Below are 22887 nucleotides of genomic sequence, written 5' to 3' on the forward strand. Positions count from 1 at the left end.
ATTTGACCTCACAAGGCACTCACATCTCTTCTCGGAACAAAATGATTTTAATTGTAATAATATATATATATATATATATATATATATATATATATATATATATATAAACATACATAACTACATTTTATTGTCCTTTCAGCAAAAAAAAAAAAAAAAAACTCCATTTAATTGTACGTTATATTATATGTACTTCGAATATTTAGTCGAAGCTTGTATAAGGATGACTATTAGAACCAATACAGTCCACATAAGAATAAAATCTATAACTGTCGATTTGAACTTTTTGTTATGGGTAGTCTTTTATGGCACCTTTATCTGCCGGAATATGATCGTGTCAATCAATTGTTCCGCACTTAATTTGAAGACATCATCAGATCATGTTCTTTTTATTTATTTACTTTCTCACATAATTATAAAAGCTTTAAAACACCTAACATTGAGAGCACCTTCATTAGCAATCAATAAAAAAATGGGGAGCCAAATATTGAATCTGGCTCCCGATACAAGATAACCTATTAACCTACCCAACCCAAAAAAACAACGTTAAAGCCCAGGAATAGATTCAAGGTTGTACTTTTCGGAAGATTCAGTATCCCTCTTCTCCTGTAATGTTGGTTTCGTTATGCCATCAAGAGCTTGCAGGTATGTGTAGGAAGCAGTCCGATTAGGTGGGCTTGGATTGCTGATTCTGCTGGCAAGGAAGCGACGGATCAAGCCTCGAAGAAATGGGGCCATGGTTTCTGGTTCGTGTTCCAGGTAATACATGATTCCCCCCATACACAGAGAAAACAAGAAAACCTGTACCAGTTGAAAGCATCAAATGAAATAATTTGTGTGCATACAAGGCTATGCCTACTACTCAATCTCCTCCATCATAAAGGGCCCTAAACCCTTACGAAAAATGAAAACATGTGGTTAGCTATGAAAAAGAAAAGGACAAAATAAATGAGTTGCAAAGACAAGCATACTGCCATTTGAGACATGGTGAGAGATACTGTTCTTAATTCCCTTTTAAGAAAATTCTCACATTCTCTAACTGCACGGATAGATATTGGAACTTAAAAACATCAAAAGAGGTATCAACAATAAAAGCTGACTTTCATTTCATAACAAATTATGGTTGTCACTAGAGTTCTAGAAAATTATTTTTGGAGGATGCTAGAAAAACAGATCAGAAAAGAGTTTCCTTTAATTCAGTGCAAAGTAACTAGAGGGCATACCTCAGCATTCCTGATATTTGGAAGAAGGTGCCTGTTCACCAAGATATACCACAATGAATCTACTGCTCTGGGAAGAACATATAAAGCTAGCTCACCACGCCTAGCTTTTTTCTCCAATAGCACAGATAGGGCAGCTATTCCACCTGCTATCCAATATACAAGCTTGTGATCTCTTGAAAAAACTTTTCTATGTGAACATATGACTCCCTGCATAATCAGAAAGACACAAGAACATTAATATTAGATTTATCTATAAAAAGATCAGATTAATAATAATAGCAACGAGAAGAAGAACAACAGCAAAAATACACCTGAAAGATTCCAACAAAAGCGGATAAAAAGGTTGTCGAGCGAACAGCACCTTTAATGGCAAGCCAGAAAGTGCGGAAAGGAGCATCAGTGAACTGAAAACATAAGTTTTCTCATTAGCAAAAAGAAATTTTCAAAATAACAATGGCAATGACAAATTACAGAAATGTCAGCAATAAAAGCAGGAGTTGTGGCAATGGTGGATCTAGACAGAAGACGATATACTTACAGTTAGTCATCAGTTCATTATCTTATTCAAAGCAAAAAAACCACTCAATCATAAAGTTTGCAAGATTTTTGGTACATTTATTTCATTATTAAAGATCATGCAATGACATTAGAAATACCAAAAAATTGCATGGATTGATTAAAGAAAAAGATCAAGAGAGAACTAATTCATACTGTGGGAACTGAGGCACCTTGACAAGTGCATTATAGTAGTAAGGAGATATGGAGCCTATGTGTAAGAAATCATCATTAGGAAACTAGGAATTAGTATTGAACTTCGAGAAACTCTTCATTTAATTATTCTCATATACTAAATTACATGAAAAGGAAAAATAACAATTTCAAACATGAATGTCTATTATGAGTATTAGTTTAAATTAAAACTAGGATGGCAGTAACAAAGTAATGGGCATAAAGTTAAGAGTAAATAGTGTACACACTAACAGTGTAAAGGAATTTTACACTATCATCCAATCATAAAGTGTTATATATGGTAAGTTTGTTCACTTTTACAATAACTATCTTGAAAGTTATACCACCTATCATGATTTCTATTTGATTGACAGTGTAAAAAGTAAAAACTTTTACACTGAGCGCATAAAAGCTAAATCTAAATTTTTATATTTTCACAAAAAAAATGAAACCTAGCCACAAGCAATTTACTTAGCTGTATTAATCTTCCAGAGTACTTAGAAAGGACACTTGCCACAAACACTTAAAAATTATGCACATGTTCTTTTTACATAACACTATTTTCTTGATAATTTATGCAAGTGTTTGATTTGCTGATGCATACAAGTAACAGAAATAGTTTGGTAAGAGAATACCTTCTGTAGGTGCAGAACAACAAAAGGCACAAAGGTCAAAGAGAAGTAAAGCGGAAATGTTTTCTTAAACGTTAATGATGTTGCATTTCCTTGATGAGCTAAGCATGAATTTGTTGCTGGATGAATAATGGAACATGGAATAATGGAGGGAAATTCTTCCAACTTTACATAGTCAGATCTTCCTACACGAGATAAATAAGCATGCAGTGACGCAACATCAACTGGATGACCTCTACAGCTATCCCTTACAGCCTTGTATACAGGCTCTGCAACTGGCCCGGTCTTTTGAATGAAGTCTTGATAGGATTTTGGCAAGCTCTCAGGACGCATTACAAAGGCATACATAACCTGAAATACATTTTTTGTTGTAAAATTATTAAAAGTAATTCCATGAAACATGACAGAAGATGAGATGCTATAGACAAAAAATTTAAGATTTACATGAAAACCATAATGACAAATATTTTACAGACATTGAGGAACCCATAAAGTATCTCACTAGAAATAATCAATTTAAAGACATTAACTAGTAGTTACACAAAGCAATTTGTACTTCACATTTTGGGCATGGGGATGGTATATGCACATTAGGCACAATCAGAAAGTAAGTTAGTGACTCTTCTTTAAGCCTCCATGCAAGGTCTGATGATAACAAATTCCACACCAGGAACCAAAAAAAAACCTACACGTGGGTTGGGAATCTAGTGGTGTCTGCCTTACAGATTTAGTGTGAAAGTTGTACTTCACTTACACCCATTGTATTTTCGTGTAAATACACAGGAAGCCTGAGAAAGCGGATAAGCCCCATTGCAGTTCATTCCTTCCCTAAATCTCTATACTTCTCTTTTCACAACAACCAAGTCTCATCTCACTATGAAGAATCAGCTACATGGGCTTTATTAAAATTAACACAGAATAAACATTCCCACATGGCTAGTCTAAGATATTAAAAAGAAAAAGCTAAATGATAGAGATGTGTTCTAGTGAAACGACTCATCAGAAAAGAAAAAAAAATGTTGTACTTTGTCAGTCACCTATTCTTCATTTTTTTCTCTCAACATGATTGGTTATGAGGCATTTGCAACAACATACAAAAGCTTCCACACCGAACAGCATTGCTTTGCTTCTATTCATAAAAATGTTTTATGGCATTATACTGATATCAATTATCAGGCACACATAAAGATTACAAGGGTGATAGTTAAGAATAAAACCCTAGCATGAAAAGTCAGATTGAGGTTTTATTAATACCTGTGCACAAGCAAGGGCAAACAGCAATGAATCTCCATGTCTCCAATGACTCCCCCAAAGGTGAAACTTGTTTTTAGATTTTGCAGAATTATAAGCACACTGGTATATAAAGAATATGTATTAGCCTAGCAGATGCAGATGATTTTCAAGAGGCTAAAATGCATTAAATACATAAATGTAAGTCATATCGCTCAGAAATCATTTTGGGGATGCACTTTCGAATACCTGGGCTAGCCTAGCCAACAGGTATAAAGCCAGTGTACGTCTCCTATTTGAATCATTCAATGCCATAATCGAGAAACCAGCTATAGAACCTGCTAAAACTCTGCACCATCATCCCCTTAAACAAAGTCATAAATAAGCAACACGTGCAAACACAAACAGCAAAACAATATCCAACTATTTAAAAATAACAAAAGCTTGAAAAAAATAGTTAACTGAGAAGCTACAAGAATAAATCAAGAAAACAGTTTGAGCTGCAACTTACGCATTAGCCGGTGTCTCTTTCTTTCTCAATTTCCGCAACAAGCATCTAAGAGCATGATAAGATCCAGTGAAACCACCAAAAAGAAGACCAATGCGGCATGCTTCTTCCCTTACTATCAGATCTTTTTCTGAAACAAGTTGCTGGAAACAAATAAAATAAAATCCATAACCTCATCATTTGTTCCCCAATTTGTATTTGTATAAAAACAGATATGCTAACCATCTAACATATACAATATAGCCAATAGCCAATACTTTCATGCAACATAATATTGCCTAACAACAACTGAAACCTACAAAGCTTCAACCATTCCACCGAATCATATTAGCTACAAAAAAATTGAACAAACTGATAACATCAAGCTTGATCAATTTCAACAGAATATATTAAAATAAAGAAAAATCGAAAACGCAGTTGCTTTAAAATCCACTTTAAACTATTAAAAAACACCGATTCTGTTAGTTTCTGCTCATTCCGATCAAAACTTACTCCGATAAAAGGAGTTATCCAAATTTTAGGAGCAAAAAAATATTCCAGCTAAACGTACAAACACCAAATCTGAAACGTGGACAGATTTTGATTTAAGTACAAAAATCAATGTTAACGGAGAATCGGAACCCTAATTTGAGATGAACTAACCTTGAGATCGAGGAGAGAGGAGTAGGATTGGCCTCGAACAAGCTTGAAGGCGCGGAGGAGTATGCCAATGCCGACTCTGACGCCGTAGGAGAGGAGGAAGGTCTGGCAGAGGTTGCCAATGGCGTGAGCCACGCAGGACTCGTCGGGGCCGTGATCGCAGGGCAGCGAGTCCACGTGGCGGTGCTGCTGGGCGTGAGCGGCGGCGCGGCGCTGCCGGCGCTGGAGCTCCTCGATGGCGTCGCGGAGGCGCTCCTCCGCTTCGCGAAGGCGGCGCTCGGCATCGGAATTGTCGACGAGCGGAGGAGAGGATGGTGGTGCCATGGGAATGGAGAATGGTCACATCAGAGTCGTGGTTTACTTTTCAATCCGATCACTGTAACAAGTTGGTCCTTTCATGGGTTTGTTAGAGCTTCCCTTAATTGCTTTCTAGTTACTACTTTCTATCAAATACTCTATTAATTACTGATCATAAATATTAATTTTTCAAATGATGAAAATAAGTTAATTGTAAATTAAATTAATCGGCAGCTTCCTGAACTATTTAGAAATTTTTAAATTAAAAACTTGTAATTAAATTCCTGATTTATAAAAAAAAATTGTAATTAGGGTTTTTAAGTTAATATGTATCGGTATGAAATTGTTAGAAAATAATAAATTTAAAATTTTTAAAGACTCAAATAAAAAATTATAACATAAATTACTCAATTAGAAAAAATTAATTTAAAAATATAATTAAAATTTCCATATAATTGAAGACTTATTAATTAATCCTCTTGTATATACAAACATTTAAAATTATTTGCTTCCTAAGGTCTCTACTCTCCTCAGCAAAGATGGCAACGGGCGCATTAAGGGTGGTTTTATCTATTCTTATCCTTGTTTTTTAAAGGGTGGAATCAATTTGTCTATCTTCATTTATGTCCCTTCCAAAAAGCAGGACGGGTTTAAATCTATAAAAGACGGAAATGAAAAATAAAACTCAACTTCATTCCATCGAATTTTATTGAGTTTGGGAAAAATAAAACTCAATTTCATCTCGTATTTTTTTAAAATAATATTTATTCATGTATTTTAAATAAATCATAGATTAGATTATTAATTATATTTTAATACAATCAATATATGTAATTTAATAAAGAATAAATAACATAAATATATTTAAAAACTAATTTATACTTTTAGTTAAATGTATAATTTTTAAATTTATTATAATTAGTACTATAGTTATAATATTATTCATTTAACAATTAAAATGATTATTCTATATTTTTATAATTATAAAAAAAAATATGAAATAGTTACATAATTATATAATTAACAATTATATATAATATATATAATATTAGAATTATATATAAATATATAATTACGATATTAATAATTATAAAAATATACATAACATGGTGGATATGAGGGTGGGAGTCACATATCTGACCCTGCTGCTGCTTCCCCAAGTCAGAAAAAATTCAACCCTAGTGAAAGCAAGTTTTCCCGTTAAACTCAAGATAGGATCGAAGTGCATCCATGGTAAGATTTCTTAAATACTAAACTTAAGACACTTTATAAAATGATACTTTACTTAACATTTTTATTGATCATAATCATTCATAAATAATCCTTTTCGAGACCTAAAATATCATATATCAATGATTGACCTTATAAATTAATATAAAATTTTTTAATGTACTTTATTCTTATTCACATTTTTTCTAAAAATTTTCTCAAAAAGTTATCTATATAGTTACACTCATAATTTAATTTTTATTTTCTTGTCTCATTCTCATCCTCGATTAATCTTACATTCACTTTCATTTAACTATTGTAAATTTTTTCTATTATTCTTTACAATAATTTAATGTCATTAGTGGTGAGATTCACTCTCATAACATACATCATGTATATCTTCTTATACTTTTAAATGTTTATATCAATTAAATACTTTACCAAACTATAACTGAATATCAGAAATTAATTTAAATATATTTTTGCATGCATTTGAGATATCATCTTATATTTTTAATATAAATTAAACAACTTACCTTATATTCTTATTTCATCAAATCTATCATATTCAACATCTTTAGTTATAACTTGGATTTGCATATTTCTTTAAAATAAATTGTCAATAATTAAAAATATAAATACATTGTAACGTAAATTATTTATTATAAATCCAAAATATAACTTACATGCTAAAAAATATTTATTATAGATTTTAATTATAATATAATTTATAGATTTAAAAATATTTATTTATTATACATTATATTTTAGTGGTATAAAATAAAAATAATATGCACGGGCTAATATACTACTTTATTATTAATTATATGATAATGAAACTAAAATAGAATTTCGCTTAAAAAACGTTAAACGCATGTCCTTCCGTTTTTCTATATTTTTTTGGGGACTACGTGGCGTCGAACATTGTAATCCTTTGTTCACGGACTGCTATATCATGTGTGAGAAAAACAGAGAGAGAAAAAAAAGTTCACGCCACGGTATGGGTATCTAAAATAAATCAACTGGATAAGATTAAACAATTTACATGTAGACGGGTTAAAGATCATGGGTCAGATCTATCACCTCCAATGCTTCATAAACGTACAAATGTTCTATCGCTTCAAAGACTTGCCAATTTTTTTATACTTGGAAGAATTCCAGAATGTTTCCTTCTTCTTTTTCCTTAAATCTATTTTTTTCTGATACCTCCGGTTTGTATATACTTCTCGGCCATTCAACCACTTGGAATAATTTTTCCCCGTCTTACACTCAAGGAAATCTGCAAGATCATCATAATCAGATAGCTTTTTGGGGTCTTCTAATATGCAATTAAGGAACATTTCCCCATTGCAGGTTTTCGCTGTTGCATCCTCTAAGTTATAGGAGGTGAAGGAAACCGTTCTGAAAAAATATAGGATGGTTCAGACCTCAAGGAAGCATAAAAGAGAAGAAACAGTATTAAAAATGAAAACCAAACAACTCCAGGACACTTGGGTGAAAAAAACATGAATAATATAACAACAATAATTGATGCAATCTAAATAACACGAGTAAAATCACTGTTAAGCTTAACTAAATGGAATCACTCAAAACAGTGTAACATTGATATGCTAAACTAAATGGTAAAATGGAGTCCCTCAAGATTTATGTGCCCCAAGATAAACAAATAGCAGTATGATATAATTTATTAATCAAATAAAAGAATAATCCTTCTAGTTTCCAAAGAGACCATAACTACAGGGTAGAACAAGATTTTAAAACCTTGAAACAAACAACTAACAGCAAAATTAGTAGGCCTCAAACTACAGAGCCTACACAGAATGGTGTTTTCTTGGGCTTAACAATGAATGAACTTATAATGGCTACTCAAACCCCAACACTCCATTCACTTAAGCAAGCCTAAGTGGCAGGGGAAGGATATTAGTAAATAGAGAAATCGAGAATATGTAACTTGAAAAGATTGGTAAAGGCCAAAAAGAAATAGGTACACTATGTACCTTAAATTACATGCCTACGAAACTCTGCGGCAACTTTATGGACAGGTCGCTTATCTCTAGACCCCTGTGACATTTATTGTTAATTTAGCATGAGAAACTAAATGTAATATTTTAAGTTCATTAAACTGAAGGCACGATTCACCTTTCCACTCTTATCAGATGGAATTTCAGACGAGCAAGGTTGCAATGACAGACCCCTCAATGACCCCAAAGCAACTAAATCTCCCTCTTCAAAAACAAATAGACACATCAGTGCCATAAGTACGAGTATACACCCCTTAGCAAGCAAATCAAATCAAATCCATTGCTAAAACTTAAAGATAGGAAGCCTATAAAGTGCACAAGCATTGATTTGGAGACTTTGTAATTTGATTGCTGAGTTTTCAGCGCATCATACAATAAAGTTTGAATTGGTAAACAGAACTTAAATTGTTGAAAATGGTCAATGATGCTGATCAAGAAATCATATTTCTCGCACACAGAGGCACTTCTCATGGTTTTTAAACAATCTGATGTTAGACAAGTAACCTCAGATATTTTAAGAAGGGGGGTTGAATTAAGATATTACAAATTATTTCCCCAATTAAAATTCTATTTCACTTTCTATGTAAGTTACAAATTCCCTTAAAAATGAACTCTTAAATAATGATTCAAATAGAACAATTTGAATATAAATATAAAGCAATAATAAATAAAAGAGTTTAAGGGAAGAGAAAATGCAAACTCGAATTTATACTGATTCGGCCACACCCTTGTGCCTACGTCCAGTCTCCAAGCAACCCGCTTGAGAGTTCCACTATCTTGTAAAATCCTTTTACAAGTTTTGAACACACAAGGACAATCTTTTCTTTGTGTTCAAAATTCTTATACAACAAGAGACCCTCGATCTCTTAATCTCCTTTGAGAATTTAGAAATAAGAGAAGAATGAATCTCTCTTAAAAGAGATAGATTGTACAATCTGAGCACTCAATTAATTCCTTATTGAATTGCAAGTGTATTGGCCAAGGAATTCTTAAGAGGATAATGTTTTTGCTCTTTGAGAGAATAAGACTTGTTGTTAAAAACTCTCAGCAAATTCGTGTTTCAAGTCACATATATATAAACCTTTGGTGGCCATGTAAAAACCATTTGAAAAGATGAGACTCTTAGAAATAATTTTCTGAAAATCTCATCTGGTAATCGATTATCAATATTGTGTAATCGATTACACAGTCTAAAATTTGAATTCAAATTTTTAATAGCTATTGTAAATCATTTTTGGCCACTGGTAATCGATTACATCCTCTGATAATCGATTACCAGAGAATAAATCTCTTGAAAAACACTTTTTAACTTAAATTACTTGGCCAAACCTTTTGCTATATCAATTAGGAATTCCCTTCCTAAAATACTAGTGATCATCTTGATGTTGTGTCTTGTATTCTTGAATCATTGTCTTGAATTTAAACTTGAAAAGCGCATTTGCATCAAATCATCATGATCATCATCAAAGCATCAAAGTTATTTGCTTCTACATCTGAATCACCACTATTGCTTAGATACTTAATTGTCTGCAGCAATGAAGCACTCATCAACTTCAATATGGATGCAAGAAGGTGTATGTCTTGGGCACTAGTATTTTCCTTTATATGGTATACTGCATCTCCAATGGCATCCTGAGAGAAAGCTTGATGGATAATACAATCTAAGATTAAGGTAGTCGCGTCCCTGCATGAATCAACAAATATGTACTGTCTATCTTTCATAAATGCAATGTAGTCAGCCAAAAGGTCAGCTTTTGTTTTGGAAGACATTTTGCATTGATAGGAGTCCCATGAATTATCTGATTTTGATAAGACTTGATTTAATTTGTTCCTTGTGCCTTGCTGTATATAAGCTTTAAAAGTTAGCTGATCTCTCTCAAGCAGGTATGAATTATAGGAACATTTCAACTCAACACAAAAGCCATCTATTTGCAAACTAGACACGTGCATAGAGTCAAAGATAATAGTTTTTGAAGTGCTGTTAGGTCGCAATTCATATCTGGAGCTAAAATCTCTGCAGATAAGCCAGAACCAATGGCTTCAGAAACCATTGAAAATGTGTGTGCCTGGAACATCTTTGGTGCAGAAAACACAACAGGGTCAAGCAGTAACATCACGGAGGGCGCAAGGCTAAGTTTAGGAAATCTAAAATCCTTGTTACAATGTAAAAAAACATCCACTTGTGAAATCCTCAAATGCTTTCTCATTAGAAACTGACATGATGAAATGGGTAGTTATCACCTCCAGGACACTGGCAATATCACCTTGGTTGAAATGGCACACAAAAAGTTTTTCAATGGTGGAAGACACTGAATCAACCTTCATAAGATATCTTCTCAAAGATTGATTTCTTAAAAGCTCATCTGCAAATACCTGAGATAACATGTTCAAATTTAGATGGATAGAATTCCAGCAAGAAACCTATACAAATTTCTAAGTGGCAGAAGTTTACAATGCACAAAACTGTACATAATGGCATAGATCAGAATATTAGATGACTACAGACATGTAAATATTTTTTGATACACTGTAACAATCATAAATATTAGAGGGACAAGCCTTGGCACAACAGTAAGTTGTTGCCTGGTGACCTGGAAGTTACAATTCAAATCCTAGAAACAACCACCCTGCTTATGGGGGTAAAACTGTGTATATCTACCCTCCCCAGACCTCACCAGGTAGGAGCCTCATGCACCGGACAACCCCTTTTGCAAAATCCTTATCCCATAGACATTCAGTTCCATCCAAATTGAAACTAAAAACTCAAATGAGCTGATGAAACAGAACTATTTTCCCATTTCCTGATTTCAACTCCACTTCATTTTATTTCCAGAAACTATAAGACTTTAGCGTCAAATTAAAAGCACAATGCCACATTACATCTGTCCAACCAGGTTATGCTAGGAAACAAAATGGATATGAGGGAACAAACATGAATATGTGCTCTATACTAAGACTCTGTATGGTTAAAATTCACCATAAACATTTATTGGAGAATAAAATAAGAAGGCGAAATGCTTTGAGCTACACCATAAACTCATATCAACTTGTGCAATTAACTTTTGAAAAAGTTAAATGAAAAGAGCTTCAATAAAAAAAAAAAAAACAGAAAATTGTTTTCTTCTCCTATAGAGAAATTAATTGAAAAAGACCTAAATCTAGAACCCCCCCCCCCCCCCCAAAAAAAAAAAAAAAAAAACAGAAATCATAGAATTCTAGAATTAAAAACTAAATAAACAAAACTTTTATGCAAATAAGACCTCAAACCAAAAGCTACATCTAATTAGAAGCTACATGTCAAATTAGGTACCAAATTATCATGTACGATAAAATCGAGCAATTTACTGGAAAATATAGCTGAAAAAACACAAGATATAATAATCATCTCAACACTGAACCTACCTCAAGCAGCGCGCATAGATACGAAGGGCAAGAAGGAAGCTCCAAGTCAACGTCGGAGAGAAAGTTGCGGAAGCGCAAACCGCCACGTTGGGCGACATCAAGAGAGAGAAAGGTCTTGAACAATTGGCCACAGCCGAAGGTGGAGTTGAGTTGGTCGAAGAGTGATTCGTACAATTTCTTAGGTTTCCATAGCCTCTATCTATCTGGAAACACACAAGCTTTCCAAACTGTAAAATAGAATATTAGTAATAAAATTTTGATGCGCTGTGATGATAAGAATAAGATTGACAGTTAATTGTTCCTTAAGTCCGTACCTATTGAGAAAGACTAAATAAGTATTTTGTTAACTATTTATATAGTTATTTTACAAATTAGTCTTATCCTTTTCAAATGTAAAAAATAATTTTTATTTTTGTATAATTAAGTGTTATAAAATAGCTTTTGTTGTTAAATTCGAAAATAATGTCATTAATAAAGTGGATTGTTAGCATCACTTGCTTTTTCTTCTTCAAATCAGCGTTTATAAGAGGGACAATGGTGGTTGCCGCTGTCCGAAATTGAGGAGTTGCAGCTGTCGATGGCGGTGATGGTGGAGTTTTCGGCGACATTATCGAAGAAACCGTCGGACATAATGGCGTCGACGTGGGAGAAGTCAAGGAGGTCGTCAATGGCAAAAGGCTCGCCGGTTTTCTAGTCGGAGTGGCGCTCCATTTGTTGTGAATCTAAAAAAATTTGTTTCCACGATGGAAACAAAATTCACTCTGTTTTCTCTCCTTCTTCATTGTGAATCTAAAAAATAGCCTAGTGTCATGCCACCCTCTCTCAAATGCTCCATTTGAGTCTTTTCCCGCTATATGAGTCTTCTCTCTGTTTCTCGAGCTTCCTTTTGAATCCGCAATAAGTTTCTTGTGATTTTGGGTTTACTTCAAAATTAAATCATGGAGTTTTTTGGGAAACTTTTTTTTTTTTTGAAAAAAAATGAACTTTTTGTGGCACGCATTTTTATGGAGTTTAATTATGATGTGAGTAGTTAAAAAGATGGATATTTTTAAGCTTTCTGAGAACCCTTTTTCTCCATCTTCATGTTTCAGCACTTTAAGCATAGCTAACTTCATGATTCCTTTGGAGGAACGTGGGGTACAAAGAGGAAAACTAAACTAGTTCCTCTTGTAAAATTCTACTTTTCTTTCCAAGGCATTTTCTGAAATTTGAAGTTTCAAAGATTTTGTAGCTGAAATCAAGGATTTTTCTGTTATGATGGTGCTTCAATTGGCATTGTCAGATCCAAAACCAAGCTAAATGCAATTATCATCTATTTTATTTATGGATCATAGCATTACTCTTTCAAAAAGGAAGCTTTCACATTCTTTGTATTGATGCAGCAACCGAGACAAGATACTTGAGTGCTAGCAATAGAGAACTATGCCCTCCAAATGAAGCTCGATTATCTTCTGATAATCCTGATTCCCCATCTAAGGAGAATAAGGTTCCTTGCCAGCTCCTTCAATTTACATTTCAAGAACTAAAGGCTGCAACTGGGAATTTCAGACCCGATAGCATTCCTAGGGAGGGTCGCTTTGGTTACATACATCACTTACATGGACTAAGACTTCTCACATAAACTTGTTACATGGATTTACTTACATGAATTAAGATTTGTCACATAGACATATGACTCATAGTGTAAATTGGATTTTAACAATAAAAACTTATTTACATATCGAATGTAAAGATATGAACTATTTTTTATATTTCAAAATGATAAGGATTAATTTATAAAATGATTATAAAGACAAAGACCAAAATGTCTATTCACTCTATAGAAAAACTATGATGACTCCTAATAAAGGAATACTTCATTTTCATCCAAAAAAAAATTATAATAACATTAAACATAATTTTTAACGAGACGTGCCCCCCAAATGATTATAGGGATTTTGATACTATTAATATTTTAATCAATTAAACTACGTGTCATTTTTCATTAATTATTTTTTTGTTTTTTTCTAAATTAATTTTTTATTATAATTTTTTAAAAATTTAAAATTATAATTTTTTTAAATTAAAAAATATAATTAAAGATAGTTTTAAAAGATTAAACCCTAAAATCTTTTTAGTTATTTTTAATATTTTTATATAAAAAATCTATTTTTTAAAATATAAGACCAAAATATGCACACAGATATTCTTCTTTGTTCTTTTCTTTAACCTTAAAGATGTTTTTATTAATTTATACATAATTGACTTTGCATTAATTACATTAAAAGGGAGGATAGAATTTACTATTTTTCTAATTTCTCATGATGTATTAAAAAAATCTGATAATAATGTTGAAATCATTTCATTTAAAATTAACATAGTGTAGAAAGAAAACGAATGAAAAATAATACAGAGACTCAATCTATTTATAATGATCTTTTCTGCTTGACAACAAAGTATAACATAAGATCTTCTATCCATAGCTCTTAGCTTCAGTCTTTTGGAATCCTAACCTCAGTTTGATTCAAGGTCTGTATGCACCTAAGTAGCTAGTCCTTGTTCCTTGGTAACCCGTGTTATGATTACCAACAAGAACTCTAATTCCTTAGGCGTCATCATTGCATTCATGCATTAAGATTGAGATTCTCAAGAACACACTCTCCATCATTTGGACTTATTACCAATTAATATTTTTAATTCCTTAAGCACCTTCAATTAAGACTAATGCATTGGGTTCTAATATTTGAGAATACATGTGTTATTACATGTCTCGATTCTCAGTTAATATGAAATCCATTTTCCAAGTTAAACTCAAGTTAAGTTTAACTAGTTGATTCTATCACATTGAAGACATTGGCAAAGAGAACAAAATTGAATCATAAAGGATGAAATTGAAGCACAATTAAGTAATGCATAGAGTGCAAAACACAGTTTCAATCATTACAAAAAATAACTAGCACAATATGAAGCAAGAGGGAAAATCTCGAATGCACTTCATAATTGAAGCTCCATATGTTTTTCTAAAGCACGACTATAGTAAAACTTCAAAGAACTCAAAACTCAAACTCCCTCTCGCACTAATAACTCACAAGAATAGACAAAAACTAAGAAAAAATTTTAAAATGGTGAAAGTCTGGTAAAAAGGCCTAAAAACATAAAATGATAATGTTGTGCAATGAAAATAGAATTCAGGTCATGGCTCAACATTGGGCAAACCATCATTTTGCAAATTTCATTTTTCTATCTTCGTTGATGAGTCTTCCACCACTTGGCATTCTTATAATTGAAATGACAATGATGATTAAAACACATACAAGTCATTTATTGAGTTTGAGAAACTCAAGACACCATTAACATTGTGTTCCTCATTAGGTGGTGGGGATCGTTTTCTTGACTTTCCTTTAAAATTGCAAGTATTTCTACAAATATTTAAAAAAAAATCAATTTCTAACAAACAGGATGTCTTAAGAACTTGAGAGCCTTAAAGCAAATTTAAGAATAAGATTTTTTATTTACTTTTTCACTCTTTTTTCTAACATAAAGTTATGATATTGATGAAGAGTTGTTACTTATTAATTATTACTTAAGGTACCAATAAAAAGATTAACAGTTACTTACAATATTTTAATTAAAATTTATTTTTAAATATAATTTTATAATAATTTTTTTTTAGGTATAGTAATACTAAAAAAAATTTTGGAACCTTTTTTTTCTGGAGACTTAAAAACCTTTACTTGGGCTTTAAGCCAGCCTGCTAACAAAATTTCTAATATTTACTAAATCATGCTAAATTCTAAATATTTCTTATTATTTTTAATATTTAATTCTCTCAATTGGTTTAATTAATGATTCTACATATTGAATATTCATTTTGGTCCCTGTGTTCTTTTAGCAATATGCCCTACTTAATACCCGTAAAAAGATTTAAACAGCACTTTGAAAGTGTATGTAATTGATTTTTTCATAATAATACGTGGAGAATCAAATACATTTTGTAATATTTTCTTATGTTCCATGTTTGAGGTGCGATTTTTCCTTCCAATGTCTCTAGTTGATATATTTATACATGCTCATTTTTAGTAGCTTGAATTATTTTTTATAGGAGCCTTCCCAATACAAAGCCAACTTCCCATGGGCTGTGAATAACCGTTTTCCCATCGTTAACACTTTGTTTGGTGGGTGAGAAATTACGCCCAAGGGTGGATAAAAATAAGGTGGTATATATGTTTAAAAGAAGAAAAATAAGATATAAATAATTTTTAAAATAATTAGATTCATTGTATTATTTTTGCTTAACTCTTTGTCTTTCTTCTTATTTATTCTCTATGTCTTTTCGATCAAGCATTTTTAATTTATTTTTCACTTATTTTTTTCATCCATTTTATTTCTATTAACTCTATCTCTTTCGTCTCTACAAAATAACAAATAGGACTTGAAAGTGGAAAAGTAAAGGACACTTCCAATTATGTCTGTACTAGAATTGATTTTTCTTCTCGGCATATATATAGAGTTCACATAGTCTTGAACTTTATATATTTCTATATATATCCTACAAAATATAACAACGGTCAAGATCTTTCTTACTTTCTTCCTTTAGAAAGAGAAAAGGATTGAAGGCTAAGCCAAACAAGCATACTACGTGCATTCAAAACGTCACGAAGACCCTATCTGATAGATGGAAAAGAAAATGTAGAAGAAAAAAAAATGATCTTTGAATTAAAATTTTTGAAATTGCTTATTAAAAGTCAGTTTTTCCTTTCTTCTTTTGTTCTATTTATTTTTCAACCAAACTAAAAAGAAATCATATTCATATTTTTTTAATCTCTAATTTCTTTCCTTTCGTTCAAGCACCAAAAAAAAAAAGTGAGCTTAGAACTAAAATTATTTTGTAAGATCGGTTCAAATAAAAATACATCTTCACAGCATCTAGGGCAAGGCTTGTCTTGAAAAGTTTTCACAAGATCATAATTCTCTCCTGTATCCACTTTTCATGTCACACTTCTTGCTCCAAAAAAACATTTTTTTTAAAATTAAATGACCGTTGTCCTTAAAATTTTTTTCCTGCAGACGAGTATCATAAAGATACAAAAAAATAAACAAATATTTTTATAAAAAATTACAGTGAAATTACTCTAAAAATAAGTTATTGGCAATACCTTTTTATGAAAAAATTAGCAATATCTCAATATTGTAAGTATTTATTGACCCTTTTATGCTTAAAGGAATATTTTATTTTATTATTATATATAAAATATTTATTAATTTGAATGATAATTAATTTCTGTGAAAATATCATTCATAATCTTTTATGTTTAAAAGGATATTGTAATTTTACACAAGGTATTCGATGTACGATGATTATTAATTACATTATGAACAGGGTTCTCCATTGAGATACCCGATGTGTCATTCCCCATAGAGTCAAAGGAGGAATAATGATATGGGAGTTTGTTTCATTGTCAAGTGTCTTCCCTTGGGTGAACAAATCATGAATGCCCATTTGAATTTGCATGTAGGGAATAATCTTTCCACGCATTTTATTTTTTGCAAAAGGAGCAAAGAGATTTCATTGGAAATTGCAGATCCCTGAGTTACGGCCAGTACCATCTTCACAGATCCACCACCCACCACTACAAAAACAACAGCAACAACCATTATTCCAATCACAATGTCTCGATGCTGGTGGAGTGTGAACCAGATTTCCTAAGGATAGGGAGAAGAAGCACTCGATTAGAATCATGCATTTAAATTGATTTTTTATTTATTTATCTGAGTGTTAGCATCGTAAATAATTAGAATGCTATTTATATTCAATTAATCTCTAACATGAACAATCCATAGGTGTTTTTTTTTTATATATATATTCAAAGTTAACTTTGATCTTTTTTTGGTTTAATGATAAAATATTTTATTAATTATTAAAAATATAAATAGTATAACTGTTAAAGCAAACAATTAATGTAGTATTAAAAGAGATGGCAAATGATGAATTTTATAGAAATGCTGGGAATAAAAATAAAAAAATAAATTGTAATAAGATACTATAAGTTTGAATGTCGCATCAAATAGCATAAAAAATGCAATAAGTTAGAGAATTTTGTTTACCAACCACCTTTATTTTAGTCATATAAACTTATAAGGTAATGCGTGACATGAGTTACTATAAGTTAGATAAAAAGACTTATCTTCCACACGTGTGTGCATGACAAGTAGACCCAAAGTAAGCTTTGAAATGTTTTTTTAACTAATAAAAATACTAATTTACTATGAAAGGTGTGAAAAGCAATGGTTTATTATATGTTAATGCTTAAAATGTCACTATATGATAGAAAATACATAGTTTACTGAAGATTAGTAAATACAAAAACTCAATTAAAACAATAACTAAAGTAATTAGTAATTAATAAACAGATAATAAGATGACAGTTATTTTTTTTAGAATAAACAAATAAAAATATTTTATAAAAAAAAGACGTATAAAAATATTACATAAATAATATAATCTTCAAATAACTGAAGAAATATTTGATAAATAAAATTTGACATACAAGATAAATAAATACATAACTCGAATCTCATAACGAGACCCTTTTAATTAGTGATAGTAGTTCGCATTCCTACTTCTTTCACTCAGTGGAGAACTTTTCGTTTGTTTTGGCTTGATTCTATTCAACTTTTCATTCGATTGCGTACTTGAAAATTTATAGCATTCCGTAGATGATAAAACTTGGATTCCGCAGTGGCAAGAACATCATGGAAACTTTTTTTTGGCACTCATTGCCGCTGCTTCAGTAAAAGAATGAATAATGATAATCTAAATGTGCTTACATTAGACAGAAATAATTAGAAATTGAAAATTAATCCCTGGAGACACATAGAAAACCAACATCTTATTGGTATGATTAATATTGAAGTCCGTCACTTTTAACTAAAATCTTATATTACTTTAGAAGAAATCCAAATAAAGGTTTCTTTATGAAATTAGTAATCAACAAATTTAGAACATGATAATAAAAAAATGAAATTGAGAAAAAATAAGAGAAAAATAAATAAGAATAATATAAATAAAATACAAATGAAACATAATTGGGATGAATGGAAATAAAAGACACAAGGGAACCTTAGGCCTCTAATTAGGTGGTTATCAAATAAAAATAAAAAACACAAGGGATTCAAAATTACTGTGACGAAGGGGGAGGGTATTTATTTCTAGCCCAGCAATTAGATTCTTTATTTATATTCAGAAGAAAAAAAGGAAAAAATTGACGCGTTCCATAGGCTAGAAAACCCCACAGTAACTCGACCTGCTCGAAAATGTATAAATCTCAAAATCATTTTCCAAATGTCTTCCACAATTTGCCAATGCCTCCCTTAAAAACTTGTGACCTACAGTAACTTCACGAGTAAGAGTCGAAATTGTGCTTGTAGGCTCAATCTGGTCAGGCATCATTTTCCAATTTGAAATTGTGCTTTGCATACTCAATCTGGCGAGGCATCATTTTCCAATTTGCCAAAGTCTCCCACAATGTCAGGTTATTAAATGTTATAAAGTGATTTGTGGTAACATGATAACAGAGAAGACAAAACATTCCATGTTAGCGTTGCCCCACCACTATAGGACGCTTAGAAGACCAGCAGATTTTAGCAAATATTGCAAATGGCCACAGAAACAGCTAGTATCATCTAAAAACAAATGAAAGATTCAGTGTCTCGCGCGGAAATAAGGCCAATATTTAATAGAACAGAACACAGATGACAAAAGAAGTGACAGAAATTTAGGTGGGGGAATCGGGTCTTTATTTCTAAAAGTTTGTTCAAGTTCCATCAGTACAAGTATAGACAAAAGATGAGTAAAATACAAGAACAAGAGAAAACCTAGGTAAATTCCTGTACCTCATACTGACCTAATTTGACTGATCCCTAATCCTACGCGCTACAGCCCCTTCTTCCCTTGCCCCCTTCCTTAAAATGATCTGTTAGACAAAGGCCTTTGATTTGTATTGTTGTGTAATCAACAACCTCTGTAAAGTTACAGACCATTAGTCTACACAGTTTTAAGAGTCCTACTTTCTTTACAAGTAAATAGAAGGTGATGGAAAAGTGAAATAACGCCACCACCGCTTCAACAAATTCTAACCCTGCTGCCTGCCTGCTACTTCAAAGATGTCTTGATGGAACACTACATTACCCTTCTAGGGTTTCAACTTTTCCCATTCATAGCGCCCTGAGAGCGGCTTCTCATTCACAGGATCAAAGTTGTACCTGCAATTGAACTCAAGTGATTAACTAGTTTGTGGGGATGCAACAGACGTTGCAGTTTAGCAAGAAAGAACTAAATAAATTCAAAGCAATAAAGCATACTTCTCAATGAATTTTTTTTGCTGAGCCTCTTCAATTTCAGCAAAGAATTCATCCATTTCACGGGAGGTTGGGATTTGCCTTCTAGCTGCATGCTCTGTTCTTCGATAAGCTTCAGCTGAACAAGTAGGCCTGGTAGTTGAACCCGGAGTCCTGACAGTATCCGAGTCCCTTATCAAACTGCAAGGTGTGGATTCCCTAGTGCTTCTGCAGCGAATAATAAATATATCAATTTAACAATTTAACCGTAAAGTAGTAGAATAGAAACACACACAAAAAATGAAAGCATATTAGTGGCAAAAGGCAAAACAATATTTTAGGTAAGAGGTAAGAGCTAGTCTCAAAACGGCAAAAATGATAATGCTCGTAAAATCAAGGCTGACCAGCACCACATTTAAAGCCAAAGAACAAGGTTTCAAAATCACTGTGCATATGTCGATTCAGATATGAGAATATTTAACGATTCAAGTTCTAACCTCGTTTCCGCCAGAAAAAAGAAGTTTGCAGGAAATGGGAGATTGCTTAATAAGGGATATCTCTTCTTTTGATGGTTTATACAGATCACATCATTCTCTCAGTTGAAAAAAAAATTGATTATTTTTTCCGCTCTACACTACATTATTATGGTTAATATTAATTATTACTATTATTATCATTATTATATACAAATCTAATAGCACACGACCAGAGAAATTAGTGAAATATTTCAATCGCTAAAACAATAAATAAAAACGTCAAATTGAGGAAAAAGAGGCGAACTTTCTGACGAATTATCAAATATCAACATTTTCTGCCAACAAAGTACTCCAACGGCAGGATATAAAAAAAATGAAGTATTCCCCTTGAATAGATTTCGTAGATTATTTTCTAATTAACATCTTCAGATCAATAGGAAGCATTTTTAGGATATCAGGTGAACATGTCCAAAGAAAATGGTCACACGACCTTCGATATTGGAAACATATACTAAAAGTTTTGGTAGGAAGAGAAAACAAAACATCTTTCTTCAGTGAATCCTTGAATTGGGGGGAAAATATGATAGAAGACAATGAAGAAAATACTTTCACAGAAAAAATCTAGCTCAAAAATTTCACAAGAATTGCATGCATAACTGAAAAGATCATCCAAAAAAAAAAAAAGAGCACAAAATGTCCGAAGAGAAGAAAAGCTGTGCAGCAAATCAACCTCTTACCACAAGAATAGGAACACAACACTGAACCGTTAAAGAAGAAAACAAAAATCCCCACACTCAATCATCTTTCTGAGTTCTGACTGATATTCAGGAAAGAAACCGAATTACATTGCAGCAAATAAGGCCATGAAGTTTTACAATTGCTTCAAAAACACTTTGATCTTCAAAACACGGTTAACTCAACCGAACAAAACACCATAAAACCAGAGAGAAAAAGAAAAAAATCAATTTCAAATCCACGTTTTAGTACTGTGCCCCACAGTCGTCTTCCACCCAAGACGAAATCATAATACCCCCCAAAAAATAGGGCATTCACTAATTTAATTTTTTTTTTCATCACAAAAATAATAATAATAATAATTTAAATGAGAAAATCCGTAAGCAGCTTTATGAGTGCAAAAATCAAAACGAATTGGGATTAAATTTGAAAAGGGGAAAACGAAAACTCACCTCTCTCTACCTTCAAAATCCAAAACATTTTCCCCGAACGACGCTTCCTGAGGCTCGGCATTCTCATGCAAAGTATTGTCCTTGTTGTGGTTGAGGGTAGCGTCGCGCTCCGAAGCGAGTCCGAGCCTGGGAGGTTCGGGGATTGGGGATTTAGGGTTCGGGTGCTTAGGGCGCTTCGGAGAGTGGACCAAAATCGGAGGCTTCTGGAGGCGACGGCTCCGGAGCTGGAGGTAGGAGTCGGAGGTGGCGGCGAGCTCGTGCTGCTGCGCGTGCGATTTCTGAAGCGCTAGGGTTTTGGCGCGGGTTCGGACCCCCATGTAGGAGGTGGTGGTGTTGCTGGTGGTGGATTCGACGAGCGCGAGTTCTCCTTTCGGCTTCGCTTTCTTCATGTACTTTCCCATCGGAGACGCGCGCGCCGCCACGGTGAGGCGGGAACGACGGCGACAGCGGCGGAAAACAGCGGCGGGAGCAGGGAGAGGTGGTTTGGTTTTCCGGTTGTGTTGTTTTGTTTTGTTTCGAGTGAGAGAGAAAGGAAAATAATGGTGAAAGCCGTGGGAAATGGAATAAGGGAATATTTTTTGTATTTATATTATTATTTTATGTTTATATTTTATATTTATTTATTTTTACTTTGCTTAGTGGTAAATTAATGTTGTGTAGAGTGAAGCGTACGCTGAGTCGCTGAGAAGGATTTTATTTGGTTTGGTTTGGATGCAATCATATTAGAAACACAATCAACACTAAATGTAACTATTTCTTCCACATTAATCTACTATGTTGTGACTTGTGAGAGATTATGCACTCAATTCTCGTTGGTGTTGCTCAGTAGAATGAACATAATTTCATTATTTTTTTCTGACTTACGTTCAACTATTTTTTTTTTATAAATAAATAAAAACTAAATATGAAAATTGGAAATTACTTTTTTTGTTTGAACTTACTATTAATTTAAAAATCTTGAGTTTGCACGACATGATAATAATAAGAGACTTTTAAATGATAATGGTAGTAAGTGTAGGTA

General features: G+C 32.5%; 3 protein-coding genes across 3 annotated transcripts; all 3 read right to left on the bottom strand.

The window, feature by feature from the left end:
- Positions 1 to 242: 242 nt before the first annotated feature.
- On the bottom strand, positions 243 to 5385 carry LOC114403656. The gene is made up of 8 exons (XM_028366755.1): positions 4962 to 5385; positions 4323 to 4462; positions 4061 to 4160; positions 3836 to 3934; positions 2585 to 2932; positions 1532 to 1624; positions 1221 to 1427; positions 243 to 798 (listed from the first exon to the last, which is right to left on the bottom strand). The coding sequence occupies exons 1-8, from the start codon at positions 5280 to 5282 to the stop codon at positions 544 to 546; spliced, it is 1563 nt and encodes a 520-aa protein (XP_028222556.1). The 5' UTR covers positions 5283 to 5385; the 3' UTR covers positions 243 to 543.
- Positions 5386 to 7465: 2080 nt separating this feature from the next.
- Positions 7466 to 12191, bottom strand: LOC114402173. Its single transcript, XM_028364679.1, has 5 exons — positions 11888 to 12191; positions 10414 to 10858; positions 9979 to 10393; positions 8715 to 8970; positions 7466 to 7865 (listed from the first exon to the last, which is right to left on the bottom strand). The coding sequence occupies exons 2-5, from the start codon at positions 10690 to 10692 to the stop codon at positions 7577 to 7579; spliced, it is 1239 nt and encodes a 412-aa protein (XP_028220480.1). The 5' UTR covers positions 10693 to 10858; positions 11888 to 12191; the 3' UTR covers positions 7466 to 7576.
- A 7440-nt stretch (positions 12192 to 19631) lies between these two features.
- On the bottom strand, positions 19632 to 22437 carry LOC114401184 (cyclin-dependent kinase inhibitor 4-like). Its single transcript, XM_028363632.1, has 3 exons — positions 21867 to 22437; positions 20228 to 20431; positions 19632 to 20128 (listed from the first exon to the last, which is right to left on the bottom strand). The coding sequence occupies exons 1-3, from the start codon at positions 22265 to 22267 to the stop codon at positions 20059 to 20061; spliced, it is 675 nt and encodes a 224-aa protein (XP_028219433.1). The 5' UTR covers positions 22268 to 22437; the 3' UTR covers positions 19632 to 20058.
- Positions 22438 to 22887: the final 450 nt, after the last annotated feature.

The sequence above is a fragment of the Glycine soja genome, chromosome 20, assembly GCF_004193775.1.
Source record: "Glycine soja cultivar W05 chromosome 20, ASM419377v2, whole genome shotgun sequence".
Classification (NCBI taxonomy): domain Eukaryota; kingdom Viridiplantae; phylum Streptophyta; class Magnoliopsida; order Fabales; family Fabaceae; genus Glycine; species Glycine soja.

Coding starts and splice junctions, on each gene's coding strand:
- LOC114403656 (XM_028366755.1), bottom strand. CDS start 5,282: ATGGCACCACCATCCTCTCCTCCGCTCGTCGACAATTCCGATGCCGAG. Junction 4,463..4,961: donor CCTCTCTCCTCGATCTCAAG/GTTAGTTCATCT, acceptor ATTTGTTTCCAG/CAACTTGTTTCAGAAAAAGA. Junction 4,161..4,322: donor AAAGAGACACCGGCTAATGC/GTAAGTTGCAGC, acceptor ATGATGGTGCAG/AGTTTTAGCAGGTTCTATAG.
- LOC114402173 (XM_028364679.1), bottom strand. CDS start 10,692: ATGAGAAAGCATTTGAGGATTTCACAAGTGGATGTTTTTTTACATTGT. Junction 8,971..9,978: donor AAGCAATAGTGGTGATTCAG/ATGTAGAAGCAA, acceptor GTCTAACATCAG/ATTGTTTAAAAACCATGAGA. Junction 7,866..8,714: donor GTATACTCGTACTTATGGCA/CTGATGTGTCTA, acceptor ATATTTTTTCAG/AACGGTTTCCTTCACCTCCT.
- LOC114401184 (XM_028363632.1), bottom strand. CDS start 22,267: ATGGGAAAGTACATGAAGAAAGCGAAGCCGAAAGGAGAACTCGCGCTC. Junction 20,432..21,866: donor GATTTTGAAGGTAGAGAGAG/GTGAGTTTTCGT, acceptor TATTCGCTGCAG/AAGCACTAGGGAATCCACAC. Junction 20,129..20,227: donor CAAAAAAAATTCATTGAGAA/GTATGCTTTATT, acceptor GTTCAATTGCAG/GTACAACTTTGATCCTGTGA.